This window comes from Ovis aries, chromosome 11, assembly GCF_016772045.2.
Source record: "Ovis aries strain OAR_USU_Benz2616 breed Rambouillet chromosome 11, ARS-UI_Ramb_v3.0, whole genome shotgun sequence".
Lineage (NCBI taxonomy): Eukaryota > Metazoa > Chordata > Mammalia > Artiodactyla > Bovidae > Ovis > Ovis aries.
In genome coordinates this window covers 53,271,855-53,286,158 of record NC_056064.1, presented here as the reverse complement: position 1 = coordinate 53,286,158, position 14,304 = coordinate 53,271,855, and the positions used below count along the sequence as shown (strand labels likewise).

The window sequence follows — 14,304 nt, the reverse complement described above, 5'->3', positions numbered from 1 at the left end:
ATACAGTATTGTAAAGCAAAATAAAGTAAAAAAAAGAAAAAACCTTATAGAAAAGACTAAGCAGCTGAAGTTTTCAGTAAAATAAAATTTTAAATGGAAAATAAGTTGGAACATGTTAGTGCTAAATAGAAAATGAATCACAGAAATACATTGACTTGATGGTGTTTGTCCAAAAGATGTATATTTTTATTTATTTTTAAAATTGTATATATTTTTTGGCTGCACCATGCAGTTTATGGGATTTTAGTTTCTCAAACAGACTAAACCTGTGTTCTTGACAGTGAAAGTGCCAAGTCTTAACCACTGAACTGCCAGGGAATTCTCTGTAAGATACATATTTTTAAACAGATGCCATCAATATTGGTAGAACTCTGATTAAAATAGGCAGGATGAAAAAGGCAGACAAGATTGCAAAGCAAACCGTGTCCCACTCTGATGATTGAGAGGGCAAGTTGGCTGTAATCAAAAATGCTGAAGGCACATACACCCTGCCAGAAATCTTGCTTGCTAATGTTTATGCTCCAGGCATAGTTGGATGTGTGTGTGTCTGTTGGCTGTAGTATCAATACAATTCATAATAGCAACAACAAAAAATTGGAGCTACCCAATTGGAAACTGGTTGATTGGAATTAGAGTAGATCAGTAGACCATTTAATATACACCAGGCAGATTTTACAAAACGTTAGATAGTTGCAGTCTGGGTGCTGATAAAGCTGAGATGTGCTGTTACCTGAAAAGACAGGACACCGACTGATAGATACACACACACACCACCCCTAGAAGTACATATAGAAACTGCTGAAAAGTTCTCTTCTGCTAGAGGTCTTAGGGGAAAGGAAGACTTCCTTCCTATTGTGAAGGAGGAAACAGACAAAGCTGGACTCCGTCTCAGGCCAGGCTGCGAACATTAGGCTACATGCATGGTGACCCTCCCAGGGGACTCTGAACTTTGTGCCCAGTGTCTATAGAAGCGGCAGACCAATGGGAAACCAGACACCCCAGTAAAAGAGCCTCAGGACTTGGACTTGGACTCTCCGTTGCCTAAAAGAATGTGCTAATTATCTTTGTAACAGAACAAAGTGGTAAATCCCGTTATGTTCATCGGGATATGATCACAGGCCTATTGATAAATATCCACTGTTTATCTAGTCTCGTGACACATGAATCATGGGTTAACTTTGATCGTATCTCTCTTTTACCTTGTCCAGACTAGTTTCAAGGAATTTGGGGAGGTGGATTTGAGCAAGTACACTTAGGGTGTATAAGGTTTTCACAAAAACTGGTCAGGGTCCTTGGCTAAGAGGAGACTCTGCCTTGGGCCCGCTGGTGTAATAACTTGCACTGCACTATCTGCATTGTCCTTCTGAGTGAGTTTCTTTCCCGGAACTCGTGGCTACAATTGCATGGTTTTTGTTTTTACAGCATTGATGCGTCACTCTTACAACAGGGAAAACATGTTCACAAAAGGTTTGGTGAGACTAGATGGCCATAAGGTAATATCTAGCATTGATTATTAACGATCTCAAAACTGTTTTGTTGTATCATCACAGTGTCCACCAGGATTTGTTGCCAACTATTTAAAAATCCAGAAAGTTTACATAGAAAATTTGCCTCTGTGATACATAAATGTTTGGTCTTTGTGCCTGATTCTTGGCACACAGCTCCTGAAAAAAAACCTTTGGAATCTCCCAAGAAATAGGAGAGTCTCTTGTAATGAGCAGTTCTTGGCAGGCCCCTAGATGTTTCAGCCCCACCTTCCAAATCTTCAGGAAGTGGGGAGCTGGTGACTCAATTAATCACCAAAGGCAAATGACTCAATCAACCAAGCTTGTGAAACCTCCATAAAAACCTCTCAAAAGGGGATGTTCAGAGAGTTGGAAGGCTGGGGCCTCTGCCTGAGGCTGGGTACCAGCTACACAGGCCTTCCCTGAACCCAATCTGGTTAAGCCGCCTGCTCCCTAGGCAATCATTTCTATTACGCAGGCATACTGTCCTGGGCTGTTCACTTCCTTGAATCACATTCCTATCCCCTCCCACCTCTCTGAGAGGACACCCAGGTCTCCGGGAGGCAGGGCAGTGGGCATTATTTACTTTAACACATGGCTCAGAGGTTAAAGCGTCTGCCTCCAGTGCAGGAGACCTGGGTTCGATCCCTGGGTTGGGAAGATCCCCTGGAGAAGGAAACTGCAATCCACTCCAGTATTCTTGCCTAGAGAATCCCATGGACGGAGAAGCCTAGTAGGTTACCGACCACGGGGTCGCAAAGAGTCGGACACGACTGAGCGACTTCACCTTCACCTCTGTTTACCCCTACCTGGATCTCTCGAGCAGGGACTTAGAACAGATATCTAACTCCTGAGGAATTCTGGTGGAAAGGGAAGAACAAAGTGACAAGGATCAGTTTCTGGATCTCCAAGAAGCTTCAGTGAAAAGATTCGATAAAAGACTTGATAAACGAGTGAACAGCTCCCTCCAGCAAGGGTGGAGGTTAAGCTGTAGACTTCATCTATACGACACCTTTCCCCGGAGGATGCATGCCTTCTAGATGGACGGGCCTCAGCACATATTCCGACCTGGCCAGTACAACGCCTGGGGAAGCTCGTACTAATGGTTTCAGGAATGGGACACCCACAAAAGCAATAGAGTTTGCAGGCTGAAAGAGCTTAATCCATTCGTGCTCGCAGGGGCCACTCCTTGAAACTATCACGGAGGCTTCAGCACATCCCCAGCTTCTCTTCCCATCACTCTTAGCAAGTAGTTGGGATGTAAGTAAGCGCGGGGCGGGGTTCGCTCGGTGGCAGCTGAGCAGCTGCAGAGCCCCGCGGCGAGAGGACTACGACTCCCAGCATGCCCCGCGCCACTCAGCTTCCCACTTCCCAGAAGGCAGCGGGAGGCGCGTTCCCGACATGCCTCGCGGAGGCCGTCAACCGCCGGATTTGAATCGCGGCACCGCTCGGCGGCGGCGGGATGGGTGCCCAGTCGTTGCCCCCGACCTGGCAGCTCTACCTCAAGGACCACCGCGTCTCCACGTTTAAGAACTGGCCCTTCTTAGAGGGCTGCGCCTGCACCCCGGAGCGGGTAAGACTTCCCGGAGTCCCCATGGTCCTCCCCGCCCCAAGAGTCCCGCCCCCGTCCTGAGGCGACCGGTCCCGCGGACTCCAACCCTTCCGTGGACTTCTAGGCTCTGAGTGACCTCTCCCTCGGGCTCCGGCCTTTCTGTGGACTTCCGGGCCCGGGGCGACCTCTCCCTCGGGCCCCAACCCTACTGTGGGCTTCCAGGCCCGGGACAACCTCTCCCGCGGGCTCCGGCCCCTCTGTGGGCTCCCTCCTCCGCGCTGGGGCCTGAGCTGAGCTCTCCCTTGCAGATGGCCGCGGCAGGCTTCATCCACTGTCCCACTGAGAATGAGCCCGACTTGGCTCAGTGTTTCTTCTGCTTCAAGGAGTTGGAAGGCTGGGAACCAGATGACGACCCTATGTAAGTCCCGCAGGCCGGCCTCACTGGGCTTCCTGGGTGCCCCAGTTCCATCGGGACCTTTTGTTTTGTGTTGTGCTCCTCCAAAAAAAAAACACCTGAATTTTGAAGGGTTAGTGAGCTTCAGCTTTCCAACCTCCTTTGTGTCCTAAACAGCTATTGTAATGGATGAGTCTGCTGCTGGCACCTTGGTGATGCTTTCAACCTAATCCAACCCGATTTGGGGAATATCCTTCTGGATGGATGTTAAAGAAAGGCATTTTCCTGTGGGTTCTTGATACCTTTTAAGTTAGAATGCTGGAGCAGATCCTGCTGTGACCTAGAGCTGTCCAAGTGCCTTTCCTGTTTTAGAGTTTTTAAACCTGAAGCTTTATTATCTGGACTATCATTCATGCAGCAGAAAAACCACACCTTGAAGTAGTACGCTCGTGTTGTTTTGGATTTTGTTCTTCGTGTCTAGTTTGCGTGTGTGTGTGCCTGCGTGCGTGCATATATTCAGACAGACAGCAGCTGTCTTCCTGTAATGTAATACCCCATTTTTCCCCTCCCATTTTTTTTCCCTGTCAGAACCAGTAGCTTCCAGAACGTGATTTTTTTTTTTTGTCCTAGAGAATCTCTGGAGTTGTTTGTCTTCTTGGCAGGAAGAGTATCACTGTGTTTCCGTAACATGTTTGCTCTTGTGACCCGGTATTGACTGGGACGGCATGGTGACCATACCAGGGATCAGTGGAGAAATGCTGGTTGTTTTCTCGGGAGTGAATTTCCAAGTGCTGTGATGTCTTCGGATTATAGCTGCTATTGGCTGTCCTCTTGGGATTTGTGTGGCTGTGTGTTTCTTCCAGATTGTTCTGGGTTGTTGTGGTGGCTTTTTGTTTGTTCCTTTTGGCCACATCAAGTAGCTTGTGGGGTCTTAAGTTCCCTAAGGAGGAATTGAACCTGGGCCTCAGCAATGAAAGTGCGGAGTCCTAACCACTGGACTACCAGGAAGTCCCCAGACTGTTCTGGTTCTAGTGCAGTCTGCCGTGCAGGGATAATTCCCGCTGGAGAGAATGACAGTACAGGCACAGGAATTCACTGGAGAAACCAGGCCAGTAGTGCCCCTTCTCTGAACCAACAGATTATGTAATAAGTCCAGTAAATGAGATAACCGCAGACGATTCCGGATTTTTAAGGGCTTTGACGTGGTACCTTTAGATTTACACTCTGTAACACTTTTCCAACTGCTTGCTAAAGGACTCCAGATAGAATGTAACAGCCATAGGAGGGGGATGGGGGGTGTCCACAGACCAAGAAGATGCTGAGATGAGGTATGTGGGAATGTGAGTCTGGGCACTGGCTCCATCCACTTCAGAATTCACACTCTGCTCCTGACGCAGAGCAGCGTGTGTCTCTGAGGTGGGGAGGGAGACTGGTGGTAACGAACTCTTCTCCCGTTACTTCACTGTCTCTATTGACATGCTCATGTATTGTTTCTTCTAGAGAAGAACATAAAAAGCATTCATCTGGTTGTGCTTTCCTTTCTGTCAAGAAGCAGTTTGAAGAATTAACCCTCAGTGAATTTTTGAAACTGGATAAAGAAAGAACCAAGAACAAAATCGTATGTATAACTGGAAATAAGAACCAAGAGCAAATCCTGTTCAGCATCTTTAGTACTAAACTCCTACTGCCTCACAAACACTACATAGATGCTTTTCCTCAGCACTTTCTAAACCCCTCATATGTGTGTGAAGATACAAAAGGACAGAAAAGCATATGACCTAGACTGTCACCTTGGGGTTGTGCAATCAGAAAAAAAATGCATGCCCTGAGTAGAGGTGCCCTCAGTGTGTGGTTACCCCTGGTGGTGGGACGTGTGAGGGCTAGGCTGGCATTCCTGCCTTCAGTGACAACTGAGATGGTAACTCCTTTATACGGAGTGTGTTCATGTGTTAGCAGAGCTGGGAACAGAGGGTTTGGAGACACAGAGTAGAGTGTGTGTCAGGAAGGGGCATTATGTGTGTTGGGAGAAAATAGTGCCAGTCCTACTGGACCTTGAAGGGGTCTTTGCAGGCATACTTTGACTCTTGCACAGGTAAACTAGATTATTGGGAGAGTGAAACCATGAGTCCGTAAAGAAGCAGCTCCTAAACAGCCTGGGCTGTAGAGAAGTAAGGTTGCCAGAGAAAACCAGGACTCCCAGTTAAGTCTGAATTTCAGGTACACAAGGAATAATTTTTTAATATATCTCACATTTTATGTGGGTGTTTACTAAAAAATTACTTGTTTATAAGATGTTCACATTTAACTGAGCATCCTCTCTCTTTATGTGCTAAATCCAGTAGCTTTACAAAGAATAAATATTCAGGTATTTAATTTCTTTTTAGCAAAGCCCTGGGCAGGGAGTCCAGACATAACACTTGTCTCTGCCACTCACAGACTGTGAATTTAGACCAGTCTTGATCATAGTTTCCTGCCTATAAAATGGAGGATAGACCCCCATGGTTTCTGATATCCCTTTCAACTTGAAAATCATGTTCTTTTTTAGAGATCAATATACATAATTCTGTCTAATATGGTACTTTTCAAATGCTAAGGACAAAATTGAAAAGTTTTTCGAGAAGCGAGAAGTCAGTGGTCAATAAAGCTATGTATTCAACGGAGGTTTTGGGAACTGCTGTGTTGCAGTTAGGAAGAGGGCTAGAAAAGGCCTTTGAAGTTAGGGGTCAGTTCATTTTCTGTGAAGTACCACAGATGGTAAGTGTTTAGCCATCATGGGCCACAGAGTTTCTGTTAGATTTTCCTTTTTTAAAAAAATGTACTTCTTCATTTTATTTTTTGCTGAGTCTTACTGCTGCACTCGGGCTTTTCCTAGCTGCAACAAGTGAAGGCTACTCTCTAGTTTGGTGCATGGGCCTCTCGTTGCGGGGGCTTGTTGTGGAGCGCAGGCTCTAGGTGCAGTCGTTGTGGCCCATGGGCTTAGTTACTTCTCAGCATGTGGGGTTTTCCTGGACCAGGAAGCGAACTGGTGTCCCTTGCAGGGTGGATTCTTAACCACTAGACCGCCAGGGAAGCCCTAGAAATTATTCTTTGTTTGTTTTTTTCCCACAAATATTTAAAATCATAAAGCATTCTTAGCACTGGGTTAAGAACAGGCCATGGGCTGATTGGATATGTCCCACAGGGCATATTTTGCCAGCCCTGTTCAAAGTGAAAGACCAGCTTGTGTACTTTGGGAACGGTTGTGGGAAAGCTATGTCTGCGAATGGGAGGAATGTTAAGGGCAGTACAGTGAGACTGCAGCCAGATTGTGGAGCTCTGAGAAAGACAAAGATGTTTTGGTAGTTGAAACAAATAGGAAGACACACTATAGTTGTCACAGTCCAGTCCTAGAAAATTGAGTGCTTGTGATCCTGTGATCTGATAGAAGGTGGCTAACCTGTTGAGGAGGGTGACTTAGGAGGACTGGAGGAGGAGACCCAGGAGATGCTGGGCCTCTGTTACCTGGGTGTCAGCAGTGGGGCAGAACCAGGTGCGAACACCAGGAGAAAAGTGGGGAGATTGGAAGAAAACGGTTTGCTTCTAGTTTGCAACTGCTTTTTCGTTCTCCTCAAGTCAAAATACTTTAAAATCTATGCATTTGTTTTTATTACCTTGTTTAATTATAAAATAAACTATCAGTATAAAATATAAAGCTTTTGTAAGGAAGAACCAAAAGCTTCACCCCTATGCCGGTGGTAACCACCATTAACTGGTATATTTCCTTCCAGATCATTTTTAAATGTATCTATTTGGGGAAATTCCCTATTGGTCCAGTGGTTAGGACTCTGCACTATTACAGAGGGCACAGATTTGATCCCTGGTCAGGGAACTAAGGTCCTACTAGTCTTGTGGTACAGCCAATAAAAAGAAAATCAAATAAAATTCAGTTTCACTAGTGGCATTTTATCTGCTCAGTAGCAACATGTGGCCAGTGATTACTTTATTGAACTCTGCAGACAATTGAACATTTTCATCATTGCAAAAGATTCTGTTGGATAGGGCTGCTCTAAAGTGACACCCAGTTGTGAGGTTTGTTGCAAATAATATATCCCTGATACAAAAATTCAGGTCCTTTTGTTTCCTTATGGGCATATGCTTGTGAGTGGATGCAGACAGTAAGATTTGGGGTCAGAGCCAAGTGCAGGGAATGGGTATAACCAGAGGCCCATCTGCTTCCTGCTAGAGCTCCAGGATGAACCATCTAGAGTACATTGCTCCTGGAGGTAGGCTGGCATGCAGACCTTGTCTGTTCTCTGATAGGAAACAAGGTTGGCAGCTGATCTTTTAAACCATTGATTTAATTAGCAATGGGATTGCAGTACAGTTTTAAGACAGACATGTATCCAGGTGAGATAATTACATGTTGCAGTTTACAAACACTGGGAACAAGGAACCAGTGCTGTCTGCCGTGATGCTCGGCATTGATGAGGCTCCATGTTTACCTAAGATGCTGCTGGTCAGTTCGAAGGACCACTGACTGGTCAGGCAGCCACGTGGGTGCTGGCTGGCGTGCGGCCAAGGAAGAGCTGGGGCTCGGGGTCTGACCCGGTAGCACACTGTGTGCTCTGTGCTCCTGCTGCTGCACCCCCACCCTCTTTCGAAAAAAGTTACCTCTATTGTTTTTCTTATTTAACCCAATAAAAACCTATTGTTTGTTTTTTAATATGGCAGAGAAATCAAGTAGAATGAATTTGGGAAAGAGCTTTCTGGATTTGCTGATGTGATTGTCATTTGTCTCCCTGGAGAGAGCACTTGGCATAAGGAAAGATTGGGAGCCAGATTCAAAGAGCAACTGCAGCTCTTTTTGCCGCATCTACTGCGAGAATGAAGACCATTCTCAGCAATCAGACTGTCGACATCCCAGAAAATGTCGACATTAACTTGAAGGGACGGACAGTTATTGTGAAGGGCCCCAGAGGCACCCTGCGGAGGGACTTCAATCACATCAATGTAGAACTCAGTCTCCTTGGAAAGAAAAAGAAGAGGCTCCGTGTTGACAAATGGTGGGGAAACAGAAAGGAACTGGCCACTGTTCGCACAATCTGTAGTCACGTACAGAACATGATCAAGGGTGTTACACTGGGCTTCCGTTACAAGATGAGGTCGGTGTATGCCCACTTCCCCATCAACGTTGTTATTCAGGAGAATGGGTCTCTTGTGGAAATCCGAAATTTTTTGGGTGAAAAATACATACGCAGGGTTCGAATGAGGCCAGGGGTTGCCTGTTCAGTATCTCAAGCCCAGAAAGATGAGTTGATTCTTGAAGGAAATGACATTGAACTTGTGTCAAATTCAGCTGCTTTGATTCAGCAAGCCACCACAGTTAAAAACAAGGATATCAGAAAATTTTTGGATGGTATCTATGTATCTGAAAAAGGAACAGTTCAGCAGGCTGATGAATAAGATCTCAGTGGTCCTGCTGCAGAAACAACAAGATGGTTGTTTGGAATCAGATGGTTCTATGGACTCAGTTGTGATCCTTTAAAGAGACAATAAAAACTCTTGATTTGAGGTTTTTTCCTACTGATTTGTTATTTCAAAGTATTTGGCCAGTAAACAGTTAAGTAAATTCTAATTTGTTAATAATAACAGAAGGAATAGGAGTGGTTGATTTTGTTGTTGTTTTTAGCAAGACTTAATGGCAGAAGGGGCTTGAAGGAATACCAAGGACATTTCAGGCAAGAGGAATACGGTTATCGTGGGAAGAACTTTAGGAGATGCCCTGAAGGTATCTAATTTTACAGTGGCATAGATTTGAAGATTTGTGAGGCAAATGCCTGAGTCACAGTAACTGAAAAGGCAGCTGAGAAGTGAAACTTGTCTTAGTAAGAATTAAAAGATGGAGTTAATTTATATTTATGATAAACATCGTTGCCGTAGTCTAAGGTTCTCTCAGACCCAAATTTCAGCCACTTCTGTATCTTAGTCTGTGATAGCTTTAAAAAAACTTAAGAAACGTTCCATGTGTCATACTTCAGATACACTACTAAACAATACTGTGTTTTAACTCAGTAGGGTTGCCCCTAAACCTGCAGTCCTCCCCTATCTGATTTGTTAAAAACTGTAACTGTGTAATTTCTCAGGCAATACATTTAACTTTGTCTTAAAAAAAAAAAAAAAAAAAAAAACAAAGAGCAACTGCAGGTGGCAGGTTTTCTGTTTTAGGAGAAAGCTGATGCTTGACAGGGAGGAGAGGAGGGCTGTGGACTTTTATGTGGAAGCTGCAGAAGCAATGTAGGTTAGTGGGGAAGAGCAGGGCTCTGCCACAGACTAACAGGTAACCCTGAGCTGAATGGTACTCTGGACTTAAGCTTCCTCTTCTGTATAATGGAGATAAAGGTGGTGTCTACCTCATGGAACACGGAGCGGTGAGTAAGCTAGCGTGTGTGGCAGGTAGAATGGTACGGCACAAGCGAAGCCATCCACCAGTGTCTTCTGTTATAATTATTGTGAGGCAACTCAGATGAGAGGCATTTGAGGGAAATTCCCTGGCAGTCTGATGGTTAGGCCTGGGAGCCAGGGTTTGATCGCTGGTTGGGGAACCAAGATCCCTGGTTGCGAGGCCTTTGAAGTGAATGAGAATATTTACCCCATATAGCTGGGCATCCCTATCCGAGCATGCCTAGAGTTTCAGTTTCACGTGTGTATTCTTTATTTCCAGGCAAAGGAAACCAACAATAAGCAGAAAGAATTTGAAGAAACTGCAAAGAAAGTCCGCTGTGCCATTGAGCAGCTGGCTGCCTTGGAGTGACACCTCCCTGTCACTGCTGCACAGCGACACAGACACGTCGTTTCCAGGGCACACCCCTCAGCGTTACCAGTTTTTCTCTGGAGCCTCTTAACTGTGCCTTAGGAAAGCAGAACATCAACATTTTGAAATGAGAATATTTAAACTGTATATTTTTTTTATTTTTTTTTTTGAAGTTGATGCCAGGGTCTTCTTCTGTTATATAGCTAGAGCTAAGTACAATAACTGACCCTGTCTTTTCTCTTTGGTAGTTTTCGTTTTTTTGCTTCCTGGACTTAGCAGGGTGAGGGGAGACATTTGTTCACGTGGGTAGAGCCCTTTTACAGCAATGTGTTTGGGCTTCACGAAGCTGGTGACTGGCTGTCCAGCTGAAATGTGATGCGTGAATGTGATCATAGGTCCGTTATGACTGGACAAACAGGATTAAGAATGCCATTTTAAGTTCCACTTGCATAATATTCTGCATTTATGGTATGCACTCATCATGTTCCAGATGTTCTGTATTATCTCACACTGATTTCTGCAGGTCTGTGATCATCTCTTTTACCCCATCAGGTCTGTGGTGTCACAGCAGCTCCCTTCCTCCCAGACAGACTGTATGGCCCTCCCTGCCATGCCTCTGAAAATGCCCTGTGTGTTAGGGGTTCCTTGCCATCACATCTTGTGATTTTCAGTTTCACAGGGGTAGCCATGGGATTAGACCCCAGGCTCTGCCTCTGGACTTGATCTGTGTCAGAGCCCTTTCCGTAACTGTAATATGTGTGTCTTGCTGAGGGGGATGCAGAAAGACTGATGTCTTGAGAGTAGAGCTGGCCTCTTGCTTTGTGGTCAGCTTGAAGATACTTCAGCCATGGCTCCTGGCAAGGTTGCAACATTTTTCTACAATAGACAGGGAGGTCTTTCATGCGGAAAAGGAATGTTTCAGAGGCCTGGCTCTCTGCTTCTGGATAGCAGAGCACACAGAGTGGATTCTTCCTGGGGAGTCCCGCTATGGACCAGCTGTCATCCGTTGGACGGGGCACACAGGGGCAGGATGAAAAATCTGAGGAAGGAGTTCATCGACTTAAGTATTAATACTCTTCAAATACCTACTTTCCATTAATGATGTGCATTAGGCAACTGATAATTCCAATGTCTTTCCAATGTGAATCTTCCTAAAGGAATAAATTAATTTAAAAAATAGATTGCAAAACCTCTTTGGGGGAAACTTTTTTTAAAAAAGCATGTTTTTTTATGTTGTTTTCAGTCTTGCATGATCATAAATGCAATGATGTATGTGTTTCAGCCCCAGCACAGACTAAGCGAAGAGTTGGAGCAGTTGTAAAAAAATAAAAAGCGTGTGGAACACCCACTCCGGCTCCAAACTGGCCTTTAACGGGATGCTTGCCTTCTGGGCTTGGGCCTGGTGCCTATTGAATTGGAGCTGCAGTTTCCTCACCAGTGATGCGGGGACCCTACAGGCTGTGTGGCCTCAACTGGCTTTTTGTGTGGCAACAGGATTTTCATGTAAAGAGGAATTGGGACAAAGCCCTCAGTCCCTCCTAAGATTCTGTAGTGTTGTTTTCTTATCTTGTTTGAATTATTATTTTGCATAACAGGATAAACTACAGTTAAAAGTGAGCACAAAGCCTTTCTTAGTCACTGGGGACACCAGTGTGAACTTTAGGTGGATTTGGAGACAAAGTAAGATAGCAGGAAATATCTGGCAGAAACTGTCATGAGACTGCTGCACAGTTAGCCAGCCCTGATGAGCTGGTGGGTGCACACTGGCTGCTCCTCTGCGAGAACAATGCAGTGGCCTGCATCCCTTCTAAACGACTTGGCTTAGAGCTGTGGGGACTTGGTGTGCCGTGCAGGCGATCTGTCAGCCCTGACTGGCTGTCTCCATTGCTCCACATCTGCGCCACGTTCACAGCATTGCCTCCGCAGCGGTCCCCTCCTCTCCTCCCCGAGGCCGGCTCACGCAGGGCTGAGGCCTGATCTTCAGATGATAGATTTTATTTCACCATCCTTCATGAAGTAAAGCTGCAGGGTGGATTGTTACTGTCCTATTGGAACCTCTGGGGGTCATCTGGGTAATTGCTGAAGAATAAAAACTGCTTCATTTCAAACACTGCAGACCCTACTGGGTTTCTTAAATACTTTTGGCTTTTCGTGGCAGTCCCTTCTTGGCTTGCCAATTGATCGACCCCACCCCAGTGCTTGCGGGGGAGGGATGAGTCCTTGCAGAGTGAGAGCCAGCCTTGGGCTCCTCTGCAAGAACCACTTGAGACAAGAGCCATCTGTGTCATCCGGACTTGTTCCATGTATAAACCAGCTGTGAAAAACGCACCTCAGACATGCATTTCTGCCATATCTCACTAAAATGAATTTTTCCCGCCAAGTATGGAGAATGTTGCAGTGGTTTTTGTTATGGGGAAAAAAGGCATTTCAGCCTTTATATTAATCTCAGCTGCTTCTCTATTTGTGCCAATCTGTAAATGAATAATAACTGATCCTTACAAACTGGCATTGTATAGAAGCTGAGAAAATGTTTTTGCTCTCTTTCTTTTGCACGATGGGTAATGCTGCAGTTCTTTGTGTTGTCAGGCTATGCTGTGGAGCAAGGCTAAGCTGGCCCTGACCCCTCAGACCATCTTACAGATTTCCTCTTCTAGAAACTTTTAAATTCTGAAAAAAAACATGTCACTGGCTTCAATGGCTGCCAATGTCCGGAAAGTTTACCAGACATCCATTAATGAAGCTTTAGGCCCTTACTAAGGGCAACACCCTCAACTTTTCTCAAATATGTGTCTGCCTTTCTGATACTTCAAGTCAATGGGAGTCTGGAAGGGTTGTAACTGGTGGTGAGAGTTGCCAGGTATGGTGAGGTCAGAGCCAGTGGACAGCCTGGGGCATTGGGATCCTCCATCCTCAGTGCTATGAAAGATGGAGCACCAGCCAGCCATTACCTGCAGGTTGGCACCCCTTTGGGATGTGGACCATTTGCAGGTTGTACTCACTTAGAAAAAAGTCAACAATTGCCAGTAAAGTCTATTGGGATCTTAACTACATTTTTTGGATGCAAAAGTGGAGACTTATAAAGAGATGAAATAGCTTGTCCAAGATCATATAAGTAAGAAAGCACTCAGGTTGGGATTTGAATCCAGGCAGTCTGACCCCAGAGCTGGCCCCTCACTAGTGACACTGTCCAGCCTTGGGGGCTGGGGCTATGGGCAACAGCCTGGCCCCAGGGGGCCAGTGCAGTAAACCATCCCCATTCCTTTTTTCAGACAACTTTGTTTCAAAGGTCCTCACTACATATATTAACTGATACCCTTCTCCCGAGCATTCCATTGATCCTCACTGTACCAGACTTTAGCTTGTTATTTTGAACTAAGGTTCATAGGAAGTTGTAAAGCTAAAACAGGTTCTGTGTCCTCTTCACCTAGATTTCCCAGTTTTAACTGGTAAAATGTCTGGACTTGCTTCCAGCACCTAGGGTCTGAGCTGAGAGGTGAGCAGTGCAACCTAGCAAGCTCTGAGCCAGGCTTTCCATTGCAGGGGAGTTCCTGTCTCCCCCTGCGTGAGTCTAGCCTTAAAGCCGAGTCAGTCAACTGAGCTGTAGGTTTCCTCTGCACTGGCTCAGCTTCCAGCATTTCAGTCAATTTTCAGCTGATTGGGACCAAACTGGGACCTAGGTTTCTGTGGCGACTTTCCACTTGATGCCCACGGTAGTGACATTTTTGCATCCGTTTGCGTGAGTACTTAGTTTGCCGGGCACTGCGTCCAGGGCTTAAAGTCTGCAGGGAACTCACAGGCTCCTTGTTCTCTGGTGGGAAGACACAGGCCACCTAGTATCCATATGAGTGCATCCAAGGGAGCAGCAAGAAGATGACAAGGAACTCTTGGAGCATTCTGCTTGTCCAGGAATGAGGAGGAGGCTGCCAGATGGATAAGGAAGGAACAGATGTGCCCTGTGGAGGAACGGGAGTGTCCATTCTGGGGACAGCAAGTACATTCTGTGATGGGGGGAGGGGTGGCTTTCTCCCATCTCCTCTTAGTCACTGGACTCACTGGACAGATG

General features: G+C 45.7%; 2 protein-coding genes across 2 annotated transcripts; both read left to right on the top strand.

Annotated features, from left to right (window-relative positions):
- Positions 1-2,932: 2,932 nt before the first annotated feature.
- Positions 2,933-11,589, top strand: BIRC5 (baculoviral IAP repeat containing 5). Its single transcript, XM_004013098.4, has 4 exons — positions 2,933-3,078; positions 3,366-3,475; positions 4,952-5,069; positions 10,152-11,589. The coding sequence occupies exons 1-4, from the start codon at positions 2,968-2,970 to the stop codon at positions 10,239-10,241; spliced, it is 429 nt and encodes a 142-aa protein (XP_004013147.2). The 5' UTR covers positions 2,933-2,967; the 3' UTR covers positions 10,242-11,589.
- LOC114116830 (large ribosomal subunit protein uL6) lies at positions 8,288-9,013 on the top strand. Its single transcript, XM_027974192.3, has one exon. The coding sequence runs from the start codon at positions 8,315-8,317 to the stop codon at positions 8,891-8,893; it is 579 nt and encodes a 192-aa protein (XP_027829993.1). The 5' UTR covers positions 8,288-8,314; the 3' UTR covers positions 8,894-9,013.
- Positions 11,590-14,304: the final 2,715 nt, after the last annotated feature.